Genomic DNA, 22,162 nt, shown 5'->3' with positions numbered 1-22,162 from the left:
ATCCACAAGATGTAGGGGTGGGGGTGGGGGGTTCTAGTGACGCTGTAGCTTCCTTACATGGAGCAATATGTCGTCGCAAAACCGTTGGACAACAAATGCCTTCTAAACCAGTAGTTTGTTTTCATGCCAAGGACCCCCAGATGTATATGTATTTGACTGCAGGACGGCCAAATGAAAATGTTTTGTTCCAGGGACCCCCAGAAGAGAAATCCTATCAACTTAGGCCCTCTTCCTGTGGCTCCCAGTTGCTTGGGCAAAGAAGTATGAAATGGAATAAGAGGTTTTCTTTTTCTTTTCTTTCACATTTTAATCATAATTTAATATTGTAGCAGGCATAACGCTATTCTTTCACTTTGATACTGCAAAAAGATAAAAACAAGAAACACATGTAATGAAGGAAAATGAAGAATGTATTAATGCTAAGACATCTTTGTTTGTTTTCACCACCAATGCTGCTGGCTTACTGGTATACTTGATTTGCTTTGAGAAATTAGCAAACAATAAAATGTAATATTAAAAGACAAGAAAAATCACAAAATCTAACATATTTTGCGGCTCCAAATGGAATTGTAATCATTTTTTGGTCCAAAAGTGGTTATTTTGATAAATAAAGGTTGCCTACCCCTGACCTAACCCCTTTAGCATTGTGAACTTGCAGATCTGCAATTCTTGGCTAAAGTTCTCCTCAGAATAGCTAGGGATGCAAGGGTTCAAGTGGTTCATGAAAAAAAAAAATCACACAAAGATTTACCGGTATGCAACGTCCCTCTGGTATTGGAGGGAGGATCATGTCCCTCCCGTGCTCTACATGTTAAACACTACCATTACAGTATGGAATTATACACAGCAGGGGTCTTGTGGAACCTGTTCTCAGGCCAAGGACCCCTTAGCCCCCGAAGGACCCCCCCCCCCCCCCCCGCCACACTACATGTTGTATAACCAATGTGTTGCAAATTACACTTTTTCACATATAATTGAGCTTCAGACTTTTTTTGATACCACTATCATCAGTGGTGAAATAAAGTTGTTTTGTTTGTTTGTTTGTTTACACATCATCTACTATTAACTATCCCAAATAAGACTTGGAAAGCATATCTGTGTCATTTTAGATTTTAGCTTTGGCTATTCAAAAATAGCAGATATACAAGCTCACAGCGTGTCACTTAGTGTCGTGCTGCGAGCTTGCACATCTGCTATTTTTGATCATTTATTGAAAAATGTTGAATACTTTTGAATTGCCAAAACGTTTTAGAACAACCGACTTGGAAAGCATTTGTAGAATGGGCTTCAGGTCTGGGTTAACAAGTACTTTCAGACATTTAACCACTTAATTTAACCAAACCTCTAGATCAGCACCTGATCTACAAGCTTATAGATCAGCCTGAAGAACAATCCCAAAATACCCAAAAGATTTGGTGCCCCGCTCTAACAGCGTTGAAATAACACGGAGGATTTCCAAAGAGTGTGACGGGTGAGGCTTTAGGCTTGGCGTGTGTCTCAAGGTCGCTCCAGCAGGCCTCATGATGCCTGCCCTGCCGCAGGGATTGATCGCGTGACCTTTCCGTTACGGGACAGTTACTATGAAGCACTCCGGGTCACCCTGCCCCTAATACAGCACTTTTAGCAATGTCACACAGCTGCAGAATCATCGGGCCGTAAAAGGGCACACTACACTACACAACTACACGAATGACTCTCAACCTGTTTTTTTACCCTTTTCTTTATCATCTCTAGGGCCACACGAGGTCTCTCCTCGCCCTCAGGAAGTCTCACTGGTACTTCATTATCTCTGGGGCCACACAAGGTCAGTCCTCGCCCTCAGGGTGTCTTACTGGTACGAAATAATACTGTGATTTTCTTTTACATATTCATTTTATATTGTATTATTTGGAGCACGGGCTGGGCTTAACACATTCCCTCCCGTTACCATAACGTAACGTGAGGCCAGTGCCAACAGAATGAACGACATAAACACAGAAGAACAAGCGTTATCCAGCCAAACGACCCGGAAGTGATTGTCCTCCATTGTGGTGACAGGGTCATGGCTGTTTTCTGCCGATCGGACTATTAATATGGTTAGCGCAACCTGGAATTAATGTTTTATTAAGCTCCCAACATCGTAATTTATCCCATTGTGAGCACTGAGGATTGGGATGTGGGCTGTTTCTACTATGGGAGTCCTATGGAGTGCAGTACTTTCATCCGACGGATCATTGGTCCGAACGACAACCTACCTCCTCCCTCACCCTAACCCTAACCTCCCCCGGGGCAGACACCTAAACCTAACCGCAACCCTCTCCCGACCCGCAGCGCACCTCGGAGCATTGCCCCGTCGGGCCTATGAGTTGTCGGACAAAAGGATGCCCCCCAGTCCTATGGGGTCCAGCATCGGAAGCGAAAATAAGGTAAACATATATTTTTTAAAGCTGGAATACAAGAATTCTACACAAGAATTCTACACAAGAATGCTACGAATGGCACTAGGTGTCACATGGACGGACCGCATCAGAAATGTGGACCTCTATGAGGACCTACCACGGGTCACGGACAAAGTCAGATATAAAAAAAACACCAACATTTGAATTTGCCCATTTTTTTGGCATCCATTGTTAGGTATGCCCATGGATATGGTCTAAAAGAATGAAAAACATATTTTTCATTTCACACCTTTAATAGCTTTACATGAGATATCTCGACAAACACAATTTCCATGCCACCTTACAAGGCGCAACAATGATACAATTATTATTTTTGAATAGCTCTGGGAAAGCGGATGTTTCTTTCACCAATTATTCTTCCCAATTTAGTCGTCATGCCAATTAATCCCCTTCCCACACACATTGTGTGTTTTCACTGTTGTTATGTCCTACTGACTCGCCTGCCGGTTGTATTATATAGACGAGGCGGACGCACTGCGATGGATTCAAACCCACAACCTCTGCGGCGGTGTGCACTGTGCAGGCACTTTAGCACCCGAGCACATCTCCTCTCTCTCTCTCTCTCTGTCTCTGACCTTGGTTTCCTGCCACTCACACACTGATACACACCGAGATAAAGCAAAAAAAACTGCCAAAAAATAAAAGTCCCCCCTGTCCAGAAATTCTTTATTCTAATCATGCACTTCTTAGATCCCTGTGACATTCAAACTGCTTTTTTCACTTTGCATATAAAGTGCTTTTAAGATATGAAAAGCTATTTGAACAAACACTTTGACAACGTTTTTTTTTCTTGATGGAACATAAAAAAATAAAAATAGGACTTTGTACTTCACAATAGGCTTGGGCGATCCTTCAACACGCACAAGTGGAATTATGGTAATGGTTGCAGGAGGGATTGCATGTGTTTTGGTTTTGAAACAGAGTCGGATACAAGGCTTGCAGAGACAGAAGATTAATTTGAGACTTGGGAGTTCACCCATTATTGAGAGAGATTAATAAAAAAGACAATTATCGAGGGTAAATAAGTTTCCGTCGTCTTTTACGGAGGGAGTTACGTCACAGCAAGGATCTCAGGGAAATCAGCATGCAGGGTCTTTTCTGAATCCTAACGGTTTCCTATCAGTGGTGCTCAAACTTTTCCATGTCAAGAACTCCCAAAATGAAATGTATTTGGCAGTTCGGGTCTCAGCAAAGATTTTAGTAAAAAGAAATTGCTGTAAGATATTCGAACTTGAACACATTTTCACGATAAGAAAAGGCAGATCTACAAGCTCAGATCATGGCACGAAGTGGCGTGCCATGGGCTTTCTGAGTAGCCAAAGTATAAAATGACACAGATGCTTTCCCGGTTTAACTGAACAACGTAAGCTCTTGTATATTTTGAACATTATCAGTTTAACCCTGATGCCGAAAGGTGCCGAAAACGATTGATTTCATAACAATGTCTGCTCTATTCAAACAACGGCTTATAGGTCTGTCTGAGCTGGGTGTGAGGCAGCATCGTGTGCCACAACCCAAATATTATCCACATCACTAGAATGAAGTGATTCAAAGTTAGAAAGGAAAACAAACTTGGTGATTTCAGTCTACGCATATATGATTCTATAAACAATCAGAATTAGTGGCCTGGCCCGTGGCTCAGCGGTCCAGGCACATTGGCTGGTAATCCAGTCTGGCAGTGTGCCGCGGGTTCGACTCCCCATCTGATTCCTGACGGCCTTTACTGCATGTCACTCCCCCCCCATCTCTCTCCCCATTTCCTGTCAGCCTACTGTCTGTCCCTCTATAAAAAATATAAAATAAAGGCGGAAGCCGCAACAAAGAAAATACATTTTGAATTATTGAGAATTAATGAGTTTGGGTCCAAGTTCTGAACAATCAAAATATCAATATTTGGTAGAGGTTTGGGTTGTGTGGTTACCTTTCCATGATGCAACTCCAAATGTGGACAAGAAATTTAAAAGAAATGCTCCAGTTAATGTTATTAGAAATTGATAATTCAAAATATGCTCCTCATTGACTTACATAATATTGTAAGCTGAAACAGCTCTCAAAGTCAATCTTTTAGGGGGGGGGGGGGGGGGGGGTGTTAATTGGAGTTACGTCATGGCAAGGTAACCACACAACCCAAACCTCTACCAAAGTGGTCTTACCCTTTAAAGAACCAAATGGACCACTATGGGTCTGTACCTCTGACCTCTACCAAAGTGGTCTTACCCTTTAAAGAACCAAATGGACCACTATGGGTCTGTACCTCTGACCTCTACCAAAGTGGTCTTACCCTTTAAAGTCATGAACCAAATGGACCACTATGGGTCTGTACCTCTGACCTCTACCAAAGTGGTCTTACCCTTTAAAGTCATGAACCAAATGGACCACTATGGGTCTGTACCTCTGAGTGAATTAATGGACCCGTAAATTTGATGATTTTACAGTGTAGATACTAGATTGTAGTCCCAGAGATTTTAAAACAAAAATACATTAAATGGGGGTCCATGGCCAAATGCATATTAAATTGTTTTCTTTGACATTAAAATGGTTGAGAACTAGTGGTTTACACTGCCAGACACATATTAATTTCTACTTCTCCCAGAGCATGGAAGATCGTTGATCTTACATTGTCCGCCAGAAACCAGCTAACAAATAAATAAATAAATGAAAATAATTCAAAATTACTTTTGACAAAACCAGCTAACTCCATTGGACCCTCAAACTGTCTGCTAAAGCAGCTAACTACACCAAGTCTCCCCCTCTCAAGCAAGTAATTGACAATATATAAAGTCACAATAGCAACTTTCATGGGGCAGTATTGCAGTGTTTTAAAAAAATATAAGGTTTTCTTAATTTCCTGAAAAATCTATATTTTTAATTTCCTGAACAATGAGTTGCCCGACAGCAGAGATATATAAGATTCTATAAACACGGCTCAATAAGTCCAAATTGCTTCAATAATGTTACGTCAGTCAGACAACTCATGTGACACAGAATTATGGAGGATGAATGGCAGCGTTTTGGACCTATAGGTTCTGAACATGTCACTCTACTGCAGCATATAGATAGTTTTGGACCTAGGTTCTGAACATGTCACTCTACTGCAGCGTATAGATAGTTTTGGACCTAGGTTCTGAACATGTCACTCTACTGCAGCGTATAGATAGTTTTGGACCTAGGTTCTGAACATGTCACTCTACTGCAGCATATAGATAGTTTTGGACCTAGGTTCTGAACATGTCACTCTACTGCAGCATATAGATAGAGTTTTGGACCTAGGTTCTGAACATGTCACTCTACTGCAGCATATAGATAGAGTTTTGGACCTATAGGTTCTGAACATGTCACTCTACTGCAGCGTATAGATAGAGTTTTGGACCTATAGGTTCTGAACATGTCACTCTACTGCAGCGTATAGATAGAGTTTTGGACCTAGGTTCTGAACATGTCACTCTACTGCAGCGTATAGATAGAGTTTTGGACCTAGGTTCTGAACATGTCACTCTACTGCAGCGTATAGATAGAGTTTTGGACCTAGGTTCTGAACATGTCACTCTACTGCAGCATATAGATAGAGTTTTGGACCTAGGTTCTGAACATGTCACTCTACTGCAGCATATAGATAGAGTTTTGGGCCTATAGGTTCTGAACATGTCACTCTACTGCAGCATATAGATAGAGTTTTGGACCTAGGTTCTGGTTCTGAACATGTCACTCTACTGCAGCGGTTCTCAATCCATTTAGCTCAAGACAACAAAACAGAAATTTGCTGCACGACCCAAACTAGTGAAAATAGCAGATCTACAAGCTCACATGTTGCTTCACGCAACGTTATGAGATTGTGTTTGGGAACCACTGCTCTACTGTACCCTTTGGGAATCTGAAATGAGAGAGAAACCCCCCCCCCACCCCCAGGGGGCATGTACAGTAGACTGAGTAGAGGCATAGCTTACAGGTGAAGTGTGGGGTGTGGAAGTGGAGGTGATGAAATGCAGGAATGGTAAGCAGCCGCAACAACTGTGAATAGACGGCCCTTAGTTCAGGTTGGACGTGTAGTGTACAGTATGTTGCAATGAGATGAGAAACAGTTGGATCACATGTCATGTCATCTGCCTGAACTACTGTAACCCTCAGGCTTGCTCGATGTAAACCATCCTACTATCGGGACGATTTACTTCAATTACAAGACGAGGACGAGCATCAGTACAAAATAAGGACTCGTGTGGATCTTGTGGAATCCACATGTGACCGATGTGGCGCCAGCTCCAATATGATCTCAGACTTGGTGACAGTGTTGCCATGTCCGCTTTTATAAGCGACATTGTTGGGCTTCTTTTTCTGTAAAGTTGCTTGTAAATATTGGTGGTTGCAGGCTGCAGTTGTTTGGGCTCGTTTCTAATGTGTAGTTGCTTATTTGGGCTTGCTTCCAAATGTTTACATTATTATTTAAACCAGTGGGTAATATTTGCATATCATGGACCCCAAAATGAATGTATGGGCTGTAGACCGGCTATTTCCAAATAGACGAAGTATACACATAAATAAACTTAGATTGTACCAGAGCTGTGTCCTGTCTACCCTGCTATACGGTTCTGAATGTTGGAGAACGACAGAAAATTATCTCCACAAACCGTCAACCTTCCACACAAAAACCTGGGCTTGTTGGGGTTCACTAAAAAAGTATTTAAAATTGATATCGTTCACCATTTCGTTCAGTACTACTACTGTACACCTGTGTTGCGTCGTTCCTCACTGAACTGGCAGTTCATTACTGTACACCTGTGTTGCGTCGTTCCTCACTGAACTGGCAGTTCATTGATTTAATTCCCTGACTGAATCAGTCAGCGAAACAAGTTCACCCCAATGTGCTCTCGGGCTAATGAGTCTAAACTAATTAGAGGGCAAATAGACAAATAGACAAATAGCCCCTACATACTGTCAGATCCTGCCCCCAAACTTTACAGTGATAACAAGAGCCCCCTATATTACTCCTATCGTTTGTGCTTGTTTGTTTGTTTGTTTGTTTGTTTGTGCATGTGTGTGCTCTCAAGAACAGATTTCCTAAATCTGTCGGCAGGGGCATTCAGAACGTGTGTACACATTAGTGGGAATGAAAACATATAGGCGTCCCACCGGAAGAGGAGGGCCGAGGGCGTACCAAACGACTTTGATTTTTGCCGATGGGTTCACAGGTTGGTGTGTTAACTGACCTGGATAAGTGGAGTCTCTTCTCGGTGTGTTGACCTTGTCCATGCAGGGGGTCATAGTGGGGCTGGTTGACCAGCACCTCCACCCCCTCGCCCTTCTGGCTCTCCATGTGACTGTGTTTGCTGATGGTGTACAGCTGGCCTATCTTGTACTGGAGAGGCCACCACGCAGGCGGAGAACACATACGGGGAGTGTCAATAAGGAGGCAACAATTAATTAAACTAATTGATTATAGCAAATCATTGATAATCGCAAATAATGTATTAATAACGGATCACAATTTTATGTAGGCAAAAAAGTTTAAAAACATTTAGTCTTCTCACATGTTCAAAACTGTTACTTACCAGGATTCCAAACCGTTACCAGGATTCAAATACAAAAGCATCAAAAGTTGCAGATCTAAAAGCTCAAAACGCGTTTCGAGCTTTTCGACGCTATGATCAAACTAGGGCGTTCATTTAAGACGTTTTTTTTAAACAAAAGGTTAATTTAAATAACCTCTAGACTAGATAAGATGTTTCTGCCCGACAGCAACGATATCATAATCATAATGTTAAGTGAAATATCCTGTGTGTTGTGTGACACTGAATTCACACCAGCAGTCAAGCGAACGTTCCCATTTTGTAAAACCTCAGACATTCGGCATGCCTGAGGTTAAGAGTGAGAGCGACGGCCTGTCACCAAGTATTAACATGTGTGTGTGCGTGCGTTCGTGCAGCCGTGTTACCAAGACGAAGAAATGGACTGTTATGTATGGAAGTATCAAATACTAAAAACAAAGTTTGAAACTAGCAGCTGAGGATGTGAAGGAACTGAGCAACTACATGGCTTATTTATTTCCCAAAATGTATAAATTGTTTAGAAGAAAGCTGCTGAGATGTGAGCATGGAACGTCTGTATTTCTCTTCCCTGTCTCTGAGCTCCACAGCTGTGTGCACTGCTGGCTTCCAGTCCTGTTTGGAGCAGTAGAGCTAGTAGAGATGGATGTCTGACAGCAAACCAATGGTTCTCAAACTTTTCAGGCTGCGAGCCCCCAAAATAATCATATTTGAATTGAGGTCCACCCCACCCTGACAAAGCACTTCGACTTTATTGTATATATTGTAAAAATATACAGATCTACATGCTCACAACGACGTTGCAAGCATGCAAGTAGATCGGCCCTTTTCACCATTTCTTAGTAGGTAATATTTCACCAATCTCCAATGTTTGACAATGTATTTGTATAGTACTTTGATTGCTTTTGACACAGTAATGATCTTATTTTGTATTTTTCATTTTACAACTATTAAAAAGGTCTTAAAAGTTCTTAAATTGTCACTTTAGGAATGTGCAGATACCCGGTATACACTGTATGTTGGTTTGTTTACTGTTGAGTGAGTAAACAATATTGCACATTAAGCAAATCATCTAAAAACCCCACCCACGGTTTGAGAACCACTGGACTAAACAACAGGCAATAAATATGCATATTTCTCTGTGCCGTCAAGTATATGTACCTACTCCACACCTATTTAAGATCACAGCGTGCTTCTGGTTGGCATGTTGCTCTGCGTCAAAGTTAGAATTTTCTCCACTTTAACACATTCAACAAATGCAGCAACCAAACTACGCTGCTGCCGGTGTGAATAAGTGAGACCTGGTGACTTGGTAAGGCATACGTAGCAGTACGTTTACATGCTGTGTAAAGCAGTCTCCCACCTCCTGGACGGTAAGGGGCATACAGATGCGGTATTCCTTGAGAAGCATGACGTCTTCTTCTGTCAACGTCAGCCCTGCTTCAGCAACTCAATCTGGGCAGTGGGCAGGCATCCAGCTCTTCATCAACATATCTAACTGCATAAACACACAGGACAGAGTCATGTAAATTCGCTGGCAAATCCATCAGAGGGTGGCTGGCAAAAAAAAGACTAAACAGCCAAAGTGAAATAGTAGTGGCCCTAAACAGAGAATACACAGTGGCAGAATACCTGAGCACTGTGACCGACCCAAAACAAAGAAAAATCTTAACTAGGTACAGACTCAGTGAGCACAGTCTCGCGATCGAGAAAGGCCGTCATAGGCAGACCTGTATCCCGAGAGAAGACAGACTATGCACCCACTGCACACTAAATGAAGTGGAAACCGAGCTACACTTCCTAACCATCTGTCCATTGTACCAAGACATCAGAGACACATACTTCCCACAGATTACAACCACACACGGAGATTTTGAAAACATGACCAATGACAAAAAACTCCCATATCTGCTGGGCGAAGTACAACAATGTGCAAACACAGCAGCAAGATTTGTGAGTTGCTGTGATAGGAGAAGGATATCAAATGGAACACAACCACCGTAAAGACTAATCATTGTGTATATTCCTGCACTATACCTGCATCGAGTGATCTTGGTACATAGAAGTTGATCTATTGAAGATTCTGACAAAGTACATAATTTTTGTTTTGATTGTATTGCTGTATTGTTGGATTGTTCTTTCTGCTTTGGCAATGTAAACGTATGTTTTCTCATGCCAATAAAGCCCTTTGAATTGAATTGAATTGATAGAGTAATGGTTCTCCAACTTATTTTAATTCCAAAGACCGCTCTCAGAATACAGACCTGTATAGTTCCATTTGGAACACCCTCAAGGAACCGTGAGAGTCCCTAGACGGTGGACCACTGGTAATAGAGGAATCTGTAGATTCTGTACACCACATGCAGAGTCTCTAGACTACTTTTTATTCTGTTTTTTTTGAGGGCCCCAGTATATAGGCCTACAGATTTAATTGACAAAGAGAATTTCATGTTTGTTTTACATCATCTATGAATATGATAAGAGCGGCCCTTCACTTCACACGGGTGTGATTTTTTACTCTATGGACTAAGTTGACTGTATTCTGGTAGTTGCCCAAGCACGCAAGCTTCCTCATCATCACATCCTGTGTTTTAAATCCACAGTCTTGTTTTTTGTTTCCCATGATAAAACTCTGGGATTGTCACTTTCTCTGAATGGTCAGTTAATGCCGTCTCCTGCTGTGTTGTCCTGATCAATGAAAAGGGAATCAGCTGTTCAATATAAACGCTGGATCATGACTCTCAAACGTTTATAATAACACGACACCCATGACTCTCTGAGAGTGCACAAAATCAAATCCATGTGTATTCTCTCAGAGCCACAGACCTGTAAAAGGGGTCCATGTGTAACCCCCCTCAAGGACCCCTTTGGGGGGAACCTCTAGACAAATGACAGGTTTGTATATGATTTTTCCGTTACTAAAGTGTGAAGAGGCGCACACGCGGTACTCACTCACTCATTCTCACAACTTCTTACCGTAGTGTTCAGAGAAAATCCAAATCCAGCAGACTGGCGACTCGCCACTCGGGTTTCAATTTGCAAAACCACGGCTTTTTTTACTTTACATCCAAAGGCCGTATTTTTATTTGAATCGTTGTTTGCTATTTATTTATCAGACAGTTTCACAGGAGGAGGGTCTGACTCTGAGGAGTCTTCTTTACCCAGCAGTGCTCATTCGGGACAGCAGCAGCACAACATCATGAGACGACACAGTACCGCCCTCTAGCGGTGAACAACGGCTACTGCCTGAGATATTCCACTTTTAAACATCTAATGTAGCCTATATATACAGTTGTACACGAGTAGCTTTGGCTAATTTGTCTCATGCAGGCTGTTATTATCTGTACACTTTAGAATACAGAATAAATGATGTGCCATGAGGTTGAGAGCCTACAGATTTTGCAAAGAATCAAACTGTTAAAAAAAGGCTTTCAAGTGTTTCAACTGGCCTTCACTCAAATAATCTGTCAAAAATCATGCATCATAGCTTAAATTGAGGCTTAAAAAACTGAGGGTCCTTGAAAGTAAACGTTTGAGGAACAACTGAGCTGCTTTAGTTTAGGCCATGGGGTAGGCAAAGAGGCACGGGATGGGTGACAACATTGGCACAGGGCAGGGGAGCAAGGGTGATGAATTGATCAGGGAGGACCCTCTTGTAAACAAGTGTAATGCTTAATTGGGTCGTTCACTCACAGTTAACAGTCTTTGTATTGAGTTTGTGCTTGAAATGCACTGTAATTCTGCAAACTGTTAATAAATATATCAATCAATCAATTAATTAAATCAATCAATCAATCACTGGCACGTTGCCATAGCCTAAGTGTGAGCGAGAGTATTTTTTATTTAAAATAAAATAATTTAAAAAAGGAAGTCGCCTCAAATATTCATACAAATTACATCCTGCACACGATCATGCATTCATTCAAACTCTGAACTCTGACTGCATGGGGAGGAGTCTGGCCCTGGGAGATTGGTGGAAAATATTCCTAAAAATCTGTTGGCCAAAGCCTTGAAATAAAGGCTAACGCTTGCGGTTCTCAACCACTAGATGGGGAACGTGGGTTGCAAATGTCCTGAAGTGCCAATGAGACATGTTTCCCCGGCCTCGCCCCCCTGGCAGCGGCAGCTGCCTCACAGAATAGGACAACGTTTATGATGGAGAGGGGCAGAGCAGAGGGCCACTATATTTCCACACTATCTCCAGAGGGCCACTATATTTCCACACTATCTCCAGAGGGCCACTATATTTCCACACTATCTCCAGAGGGCCACTATATTTCCACACTCTACTCCAGAGGGCCACTATTATTTCCACACTCACTCCAGAGGGCCACTATATTTCCACACTCACTCCAGAGGGCCACTATATTTCCACACTAACTCCAGAGGGCCATTATATTTCCACACTCACTCCAGAGGGCCACTATATTTCCACACTAACTCCAGAGGGCCACTATATTTCCACACTAACTCCAGAGGGCCATTATATTTCCACACTAACTCCAGAGGGCCATTATATTTCCACACTCACTCCAGATCGAGGGCCACTATATTTCCACACTCACTCCAGAGGGCCACTATATTTCCACACTCACTCCAGAGGGCCACTATATTTCCACACTCACTCCAGAGGGCCACTATATTTCCACACTCACTCCAGAGGGCCACTATATTTCCACACTCACTCCAGAGGGCCACTATATTTCCACACTCACTCCAGAGGGCCACTATATTTCCACACTCAAGCCTGTGTGCCAGGGACCCCCACAATTATCAGATCTACAAGCCCACAACATGTTGTACATCGTCTAGTTTTGAACAGCCAGTTAAACTGATTGTGACGGTATAGACCTATTAATTAAGGCCTTTTCTCTTCGTTTGAAATAACCAAACCTTCCTGCCGATGATGACATTGATTGGTTGGCAGGTCTCTGAGCAGCCCACAGCCCTCCTCTGAGATACTGAGTACAGAAATCTTCATTAGTGAGGAGGAGTTAATTATGTTTTATTTTAATGCGAGGACAATGGCTTCTATTTCCACATGCTAAAGGCTTGTCATTTTTATTAGCTTGGAATGCCCATTTATAATGGGATGGTTTCTGAAGCGTCCACATCCCACCGACGAGATGCAGAATGAGTAGACAGAAATGGTGGCATTTTATCATGACAACACAATCAATTTTAACTTAATTCACAACAAGCATTATTGCCAGTGCCACACACACGCATGCACGCACACACACACACACACACACACACACACACACACACACACACACACACACACACACACACACACACACACACACACACACACACACACACACACACACACACACACACACACACACACACACACACACACACACAGAGGTCAGGATTCACAAGCCATTTCACACAATGACTTCACACCAGACATTGGGAAAGTGACAATCATTTAATTGTAAATCAACAGTGTTTACATTGTATATTATTAATAATATAAAAAGCAAGGACAAGATGTTGGAGCTGTTAGTATAATGACAAATATAAAACAAACTGTACTGTCACTGATACAGAGCAGAACCAGAGAGAAAACACTAAACAAAATGGCATATACACATACACAGTACAATCCTCATTGTTTGATTTAGAGTTTGCAAATTGAACCAAAAGGACTCTTGCGGGTCCATTTGGTTCCGTTTATACATTGATGATTCTACACGTGCGCAAATGCCTCATGCATTCAAACCTTAGAAATGGACTGAGCTACAGTATATTGCTTTGTCCCCGTTGGAGACAGAAAAATGAATGCATGTATTCCTTTGCCGTATGGGAGCAGAATACATGTACAAATTATTGCATGTTAAGTCTAGTTGTACGCCCTCTATGTAAGATGGCTTAAATGATGCAAATTAAATCACACACTTTAAGATAAAGGAATGACTCAATAGTAGTCCTACCAGTATCTTTGCCACTGAGAAGACTTGAGATTTCAAAAGAGAGGAAAGCGTATTTGTAGTTATTTGTGTCAATCTGGTGGACAGTAACACAATAGCAATGATTTGGAGGGTTGGTTTACATCTCAATAAAAGAGCCAATTGAATTGTTCTGTAGTAGACAGGTACCAAAATATAGCCCTTTGCCTTGAATTTAATGTGTTGATTCTTTCCCCTGTCAGGCACATTACGGTGAAAAAAAGCTTTGTGTTAAAAAACTCTACATTCAAAACCATGAGCCCTCATAACCTGCTAGCAAAATGTGCTGCTAACATGCAACATAAACGTTGCATTACAGCCATAACTGGCTGAGATGAAGGGCAAATCGACCGTTTGAACTGAAATTAAAGCTCAAAGTGATATCCTTTCTAAGAACCCACCAAAACAGGCATCTGACTGTCAATAAAATAGACATTTGGAAGATAATCGGCCCTCCCCTGTAATTACTTCACCAGACCTCCAGGTGGCGATGTAAATCTGCAATAAAGCATCAGTGGGGACAGGAAATGTGTGACCAAAGGGCATCTGGACGGTCTTCTACAATGATAAACACACTGTATGTTGTGTGGAGTCGTTAATGGACAGAGAGAAGTTCATACAGTAGGATTGTATAGGTAAATAATACACGGTCAACACATCACATCAAAATATGTAACATGGATGTATCAATAGCAACAATACTTGTTCAAAAAGGCAGCCTTTTCTTTACAGGAGTGTAAAGGTTCTAACTTAAATGAAACTTGCACCTTTTGCACACCACGCCGAAGTTGCAGCCGATAAAGTTGAAGTATGAAGTATGTCCGATCCAAAGCTCATTGAGTCCTTTTTCAGTGGCAGACAAACGGTCGACACTTGGTACGGCAACGATTTACCGGCAACTTTCATCAGTTTAAACTTGGCCGTCACGATTTTGGGTCATGTCATGTTATAGGTGAAAATTGTAAAACATTTTCAAAGATTTTCATTAATATGTCGATCTGCTATTTTCACGAAGTATAAAATAGGGCCAGTTTGTTTGCCTCTTGGTCACAATTGTCATTTTTCAGCATCCAGAAAATTCAGTGACAGAACCTTCTCACGTACTCTCTCTCTCACGTACGGAACTCTGGCTCCCTCAGGTCTATCTCAGTACGGACATCTGTGGTGTCACCATAAGCGTTTCAGCACTAAGACCCTGTTTGGTCCTGTTTGACTTGTGAGGAAATGAAGATGGATCTTAGTGCTTAAACACTGCTGGGACACCTAGTCTCGCACCTCTCCTCTCTCTCTCTCTCTCTCTCTCTCTCTCTCTCTCTCTCTCTCTCTCTCTCTCTCTCTCTCTCTCTCTCTCTCCTCTCTCTCTCTCTCTCTCTCCCCCCCTCTCTCTCTCTCTGCCCTACAAGGGGCACTCCTTCCAGAAAGAATATATATATCGGTGCATTCTCAAAAATATATCCATATCTGACGTTTAAATGCATATTTGTATTATTCTTATTATTCATATTATAATGTCTTTAGTTAAAACTCAATAGAATTTTTTATTTTATTTTATTTTTTTAATCCACTAGTCGGTCCCAAAATGAAAAATAAAAACAATCTCCACTTCTCCACTGGGGCGGGCAAAAAGAAAAAGATTTCCGTTTGCTTCGTTCTTCTACGTTCCTTTTCCTCCCCGTGTCTCATTCTGATTGGAATCGGAGGGGAAAACGGCCCGCTCTCGGGGCTCGCAGTCACAAGAAACAGGAAATGGCGAGGGGAATAGCCTCGCCAGTGGGCGCCCGGGTCCCTCAGAGGTGGCTCTCCGAGTCGCTCTTGCTGTGAGCCGTTCCGTTCTCCAGCGGACGGGTGGCGAGCGCCAGGCCGTTGTGCGTCATGTTGCTCTCGTTGAGCCGCCGCACGCGGTACGTCTCGTAGTGGACGTCGTGGGTCACGTCTTTCAGGTCCTGAAGATGAGACCTGTGTGGGGAGGAAGGACGCAGCGCAGGGACAAGGAGGGTTACACTCAAAAGCTTTCCTTTGTTTTCTTAACAACTGTAAATCCTATATCGTTGCTGTCGGGCAGAAACCTCTTATCTCTCTATAAGGCAGGAATGCCCCGGGAATAATCCTAAAATATTCTGTAGCAACAGCGTGTGTTGAAGGCCAACCTGGCCAGCCTTTATAGTCATTTACTTTTTATGTAATATTTCACTGGTATATCTTTCACATTAACCTATAAATGTGTTCTGTTTTTACAACTTCTCATTATTTCTATTCCCTCGCACCGGAAATGTATTTTAGCACTGCCTGCAGCGTTCCATTTTAGGCAGTACGTTCCTATAGATGCTAAAGCTACGAGAGGTGACGCAAAAACAAACAGCAACTAAAAACTCTACATGAATGTTCCACAGTATGATTTAAGGCGGAAACATGAGACTTTCCCCCGGGAGTTAAAAAAACACCTTCCACTTTGTCATAAAACAGCTGCTTCTTCTCCCGCTTGACAGATCCTGCTCCGTATCGGACACACGGCGCTGACCTCTGCCCTTTGGCCTGAGGTAGGCCTCGGAGAGGCATGCGACCCCGGCTGACCTTAAAGTAGCCCTGGCTGCAAACTCTGTCATTAAATTCCATTCTACTTGAACAGGGACGAGCCACCAGTGTGTGTGTGTGTGTGTGTGTGTGTGTGTGTGTGTGTGTGTGTGTGTGTGTGTGTGTGTGTGTGTGCGTGCGTGCGTGCGCACGGGAAGGTGTGTGCATGAAGGTGTGTGCATGCACTTGTCCAAAGGGAAACAAACACCCCTCTGTATCATTTATGGCCTTTCACAAACTGCCCATGATCCCACGCTTGACAACACGGGAAAATAAATGAAGCCACACTGGTAAGCCTCTGCGTATGGTAGCTTAAAGTAGCACACAACTAACAACACACGCATCCACACATCCACGCATCCACGCACACACACACACACACACACACACACACACACACACACACACACACACACACACACACACACACACACACACACACACACCTCGGCACATCGACTCACCTGATCAGCAAATCTCTTAAATTGGCGAATTCACAGTGTGCCACATTCTCCACTGTGGACAGAGAGAAATGACATGGCTTTTAGGGATTTGTGGTGTTTCACTGCATCACAAACGTAATGAATGTTTTGAAAGTCTATTTCACTTAACCCATTCTGAACGGGCACCCATTTTGGTGTTGGCATCATGTTATGCTTTAGCTATTGAAAAATAGCAGATCTACAAGCTCATATCGCGCCACCGAGTGGCGCGATACGAGCTTGTAGGTCTGCTATTTTTGAAAAATCGAAGAGCGACTGACATTTTTATGATCTGATCTCAGGTCAGAATGGGTTCATCAGACCAGTGTGTGTCCGGCGGAAACCTCGTATGAATCTGATCCCAGGTCAGAATGGGTTAAAGATACAAGGAGCTTTTATTTCTAATCCCTCAAGAATCCCACAGCAGTTTGCCAGTTATATTCTGGGTTACTATTCTCTGATGACTCAATGTTTGCACTAATGTTTTGTTTGAATGTCCCAGGACAGGCCTTTCAGATCAAATGTGTCCGCATTGTTATTTGCTCAGATATATTCAGCTAGCACAACCGTTCCCATAGGCCATTTCCCATGTCATTCCCCAGGCCATGACTATATTCTTTCCACTCTGAGTTTGTAGCAGCCCTTGAGCATTCTGTTTTACAGTCCCACCACTAGATGGCAATGTACACCACCCCACTGAGGCAAAAAAGGCATTTTGATCGGCTTCATTGACTTAAGTTATTAAGTACTTGTAAATTATCATAATAATCAGCACCATCTACTATCATCAGCATCATCATCATCACCCAAATCCTTTTCTGTAGTTGTCATTCACAAATATGTCACCTTTGCACCACTAAGAAATTGCCAGGTCCCAGACGCACCTGGACTCGTCTCACAGCACGCTATTTGGGAATCACTGACATATACATACTCGGACACTGTGTTGTTAAACTAGAACGGTGTCCGTGGGGCCTCTACAGCGGTGCCTGTTGAGCGCTGGCCTACTTGGAATGATGCAAGTTGGAAATGGCCCCACCCAAAATTGGCCCCACCCAGTTATTATGTCTGTCTCCCTTTTATGACCATATATGGAGTTCTTTGTAAGGCATGCCCAAATATGGAGTATATGCAGCCAGCTTGTGGAGTTCTGTGTCAGGCAAGCCAAATATGGAGTGTTGTGAGGTCAGAACAGGCCAGCTCCATATATGGACGCTGGGCAGGGGCCCGGGGCAGAGGCCTTTTTGGGGCGGTTCTGGACAACCGTGGGTCCGACTGACTCGACACCGAGCATTGTACCCCCTGCTGTGGTATGGAATGCGAATTTGAAGTCGGGGGGGGGGGGGGGGGGGGGGGGGGGGCTAACGGTTACGTGGATTACACACACACACAGACATACATACAGATAGAGACCTGGTGCATTTATAGATAGATGGAGTGGTGGTTACCTTCGATGATGCCCCACTTGGTTTTGCGTCCCAGCACCTTGTGCCCGTTCACCTGGTGCTCCTTGTCCGTTCCCACCACAGCAAAGGGAATGCTTTCCTGTATGCAGAATGTCACAGTGTCAAAACCACCACACACAGAATGTCACAGTGTCTAAACCACCACACACAGAAGGTCACAGTGTCTAAACCACCACACACAGAATGTCACAGTGTCTAAACCACCACACACAGAATGTCACAGTGTCAAAACCACCACACACAGAATGTCACAGTGTCTAAACCACCACACACAGAAGGTCACAGTGTCTAAACCACCACACACAGAATGTCACAGTGTCAAAACCACCACACACAGAATGTCACAGTGTCAAAACCACCACACAGAATGTCACAGTGTCAAAACCACCACACACAGAATGTCACAGTGTCTAAACCACCACACACAGAATGTCACAGTGTCAAAACCACCACACAGAATGTCACAGTGTCAAAACCACCACACAGAATGTCACAGTGTCTAAACCACCACACACAGAATGTCACAGTGTCAAAACCACCACACACAGAATGTCACAGTGTCTAAACCACCACACACAGAAGGTCACAGTGTCAAAACCACCACACACAGAAGGTCACAGTGTCAAAACCACCACACACAGAAGGTCACAGTGTCAAAACCACCACACACAGAAGGTCACAGAGTCAAAACCACCACACACAGAAGGTCACAGTGTCTAAACCACCACACACAGAATGTCACAGTGTCTAAACCACCACACACAGAATGTCACAGTGTCAAAACCACCACACACAGAATGTCACAGTGTCAAAACCACCACACACACAATGTCACAGTGTCTAAACCACCACACACACAATGTCACAGTGTCAAAACCACCACACACAGAATGTTACAGTGTCTAAACCACCACACACAGAATGTCACAGTGTCTAAACCACCACACACAGAATGTCACAGTGTCTAAACCACCACACACAGAATGTTACAGTGTCAAAACCACCACACACAGAATGTCACAGTGTCTAAACCACCACACACAGAATGTCACAGTGTCAAAACCACCACACACAGAATGTCACAGTGTCAAAACCACCACACACAGAATGTCACAGTGTCAAAACCACCACACACAGAATGTCACAGTGTCTAAACCACCACACACAGAATGTCACAGTGTCAAAACCACCACACACAGAATGTCACAGTGTCAAAACCACCACACACAGAATGTCACAGTGTCAAAACCACCACACACAGAATGTCACAGTGTCTAAACCACCACACACAGAATGTCTCACAGTGTCTAAACCACCACACACAGAATGTCACAGTGTCTAAACCACCACACACAGAATGTCTCACAGTGTCTAAACCACCACACACAGAATGTCTCACAGTGTCTAAACCACCACACACAGAATGTCACAGTGTCAAAACCACCACACACAGAATGTCACAGTGTCAAAACCACCACACACAGAATGTCACAGAGTCTAAACCACCACACACAGAATGTCACAGTGTCAAAACCACCACACACAGAATGTTACAGTGTCAAAACCACCACACACAGAATGTCACAGTGTCAAAACCACCACACACAGAATGTCACAGTGTCAAAACCACCACACACAGAATGTCACAGTGTCAAAACCACCACACACAGAATGTCACAGTGTCAAAACCACCACACACAGAATGTCACAGTGTCAAAACCACCACACACAGAATGTCTCAGTGTCAAAACCACCACACACAGAATGTCACAGTGTCTAAACCACCACACACAGAATGTCACAGTGTCAAAACCACCACGCACAGAATGTCACAGTGTCAAAACCACCACACACACAATGTCACAGTGTCTAAACCACCACACACAGAATGTCACAGTGTCTAAACCACCACACACACAATGTCACAGTGTCTAAACCACCACACACAGAAGGTCACAGTGTCTAAACCACCACACACAGAATGTCACAGTGTCAAAACCACCACACACACAATGTCACAGTGTCTAAACCACCACACACAGAATGTCACAGTGTCAAAACCACCACACACAGAATGTCACAGTGTCAAAACCACCACACACAGAATGTCACAGTGTCAAAACCACCACAAACAGAATGTCACAGTGTCAAAACCACCACACACAGAATGTCACAGTGTCAAAACCACCACACACAGAAGGTCACAGTGTCTAAACCACCACACACAGAATGTCACAGTGTCTAAACCACCACACACAGAATGTCACAGTGTCAAAACCACCACACACAGAATGTCACAGTGTCTAAACCACCACACACAGAAGGTCACAGTGTCAAAACCACCACACACAGAATGTCACAGTGTCAAAACCACCACACACAGAATGTCACAGTGTCAAAACCACCACACACAGAATGTCACAGTGTCAAAACCACCACACACAGAAGGTCACAGTGTCTAAACCACCACACACAGAATGTCACAGTGTCAAAACCACCACACACAGAATGTCACAGTGTCAAAACCACCACACACAGAATGTCACAGTGTCTAAACCACCACACACAGAATGTCACAGTGTCAAAACCACCACACACAGAATGTCACAGTGTTAAAACCACCACACACAGAATGTCACAGTGTCAAAACCACCACACACAGAATGTCACAGTGTCAAAACCACCACAAACAGAATGTCACAGTGTCAAAACCACCACACACAGAATGTCACAGTGTCAAAACCACCACACACAGAATGTCACAGTGTCAAAACCACCACAAACAGAATGTCACAGTGTCAAAACCACCACACACAGAATGTCACAGTGTCAAAACCACCACACACAGAATGTCACAGTGTCAAAACCACCACAAACAGAATGTCACAGTGTCAAAACCACCACACACAGAATGTCACAGTGTCAAAACCACCACACACAGAATGTCACAGTGTCAAAACCACCACAAACAGAATGTCACAGTGTCAAAACCACCACACACAGAATGTCACAGTGTCAAAACCACCACACACAGAATGTCACAGTGTCAAAACCACCACACACAGAATGTCACAGTGTCAAAACCACCACACACAGAATGTTACAGTGTCAAAACCACCACACACAGAATGTCACAGTGTCAAAACCACCACACACAGAAGGTCACAGAGTCAAAACCACCACACACAGAAGGTCACAGTGTCTAAACCACCACAAACAGAATGTCACAGTGTCAAAACCACCACACACAGAATGTCACAGTGTCAAAACCACCACACACAGAAGGTCACAGTGTCTAAACCACCACACACAGAATGTCACAGTGTCAAAACCACCACACAGAGAATGTCACAGAGTCAAAACCACCACACACAGAATGTCACAGTGTCTAAACCACCACACACAGAATGTCACAGTGTCAAAACCACCACACACACAATGTCAGTGTCTAAACCACCACACACATGAAGAGTTCATCTTCATCAGCTGAACATGTGATTACTAACATGAAAGTACAATCATTTCACCTCAAATGAAAGTCAATGGTTATTATCCCAAAGCAAGAGAAGAGAAGAGGAGAGGAGAGGAGAGGAGAGGAGAGGAGAGGAGAGGAGAGGAGAGGAGAGGAGAGGAGAGGAGAGGAGAGGAGAGGAGAGGAGAGGAGAGGAGAGGAGAGGAGAGGAGAGGAGAGGAGAGGAGAGGAGAGGAGAG

The 22,162-nt window shown here is 43.3% G+C and overlaps 2 protein-coding genes across 3 annotated transcripts in view; both read right to left on the bottom strand.

The window, feature by feature from the left end:
- Positions 1–11,091, bottom strand: part of LOC310869437 (cytoplasmic phosphatidylinositol transfer protein 1-like) — a 39,612-nt gene extending 28,521 nt beyond the window's left edge. Inside the window, exons 1-3 of the mRNA XM_083780183.1 lie at positions 10,952–11,091; positions 9,339–9,473; positions 7,640–7,788 (exon numbers count right to left, since the gene is read on the bottom strand). Of these exons, the coding sequence (XP_083636309.1) occupies positions 7,640–7,788; positions 9,339–9,386 (197 nt within the window). The 5' untranslated portion in view covers positions 9,387–9,473; positions 10,952–11,091. The remainder of the gene's footprint in view (positions 1–7,639; positions 7,789–9,338; positions 9,474–10,951) is intronic.
- A 2,306-nt stretch (positions 11,092–13,397) lies between these two features.
- septin12 (septin 12) overlaps positions 13,398–22,162 on the bottom strand; it is an 83,835-nt gene continuing 75,070 nt past the window's right edge. For both annotated transcript variants that reach the window (XM_083779577.1, XM_083779578.1), the window contains exons 8-10: positions 18,434–18,530; positions 16,968–17,019; positions 13,398–15,888 (exon numbers count right to left, since the gene is read on the bottom strand). In XM_083779577.1, the coding sequence (XP_083635703.1) occupies positions 15,720–15,888; positions 16,968–17,019; positions 18,434–18,530 (318 nt within the window). In that variant the 3' untranslated portion in view covers positions 13,398–15,719. The remainder of the gene's footprint in view (positions 15,889–16,967; positions 17,020–18,433; positions 18,531–22,162) is intronic.

This window comes from Protomyctophum parallelum, assembly GCF_964188405.1.
Source record: "Protomyctophum parallelum genome assembly, chromosome: 13".
Lineage (NCBI taxonomy): Eukaryota > Metazoa > Chordata > Actinopteri > Myctophiformes > Myctophidae > Protomyctophum > Protomyctophum parallelum.
The sequence above is the reverse complement of the archived record's forward strand: the minus strand, read 5'-3'. Positions and strand labels throughout refer to the sequence as shown.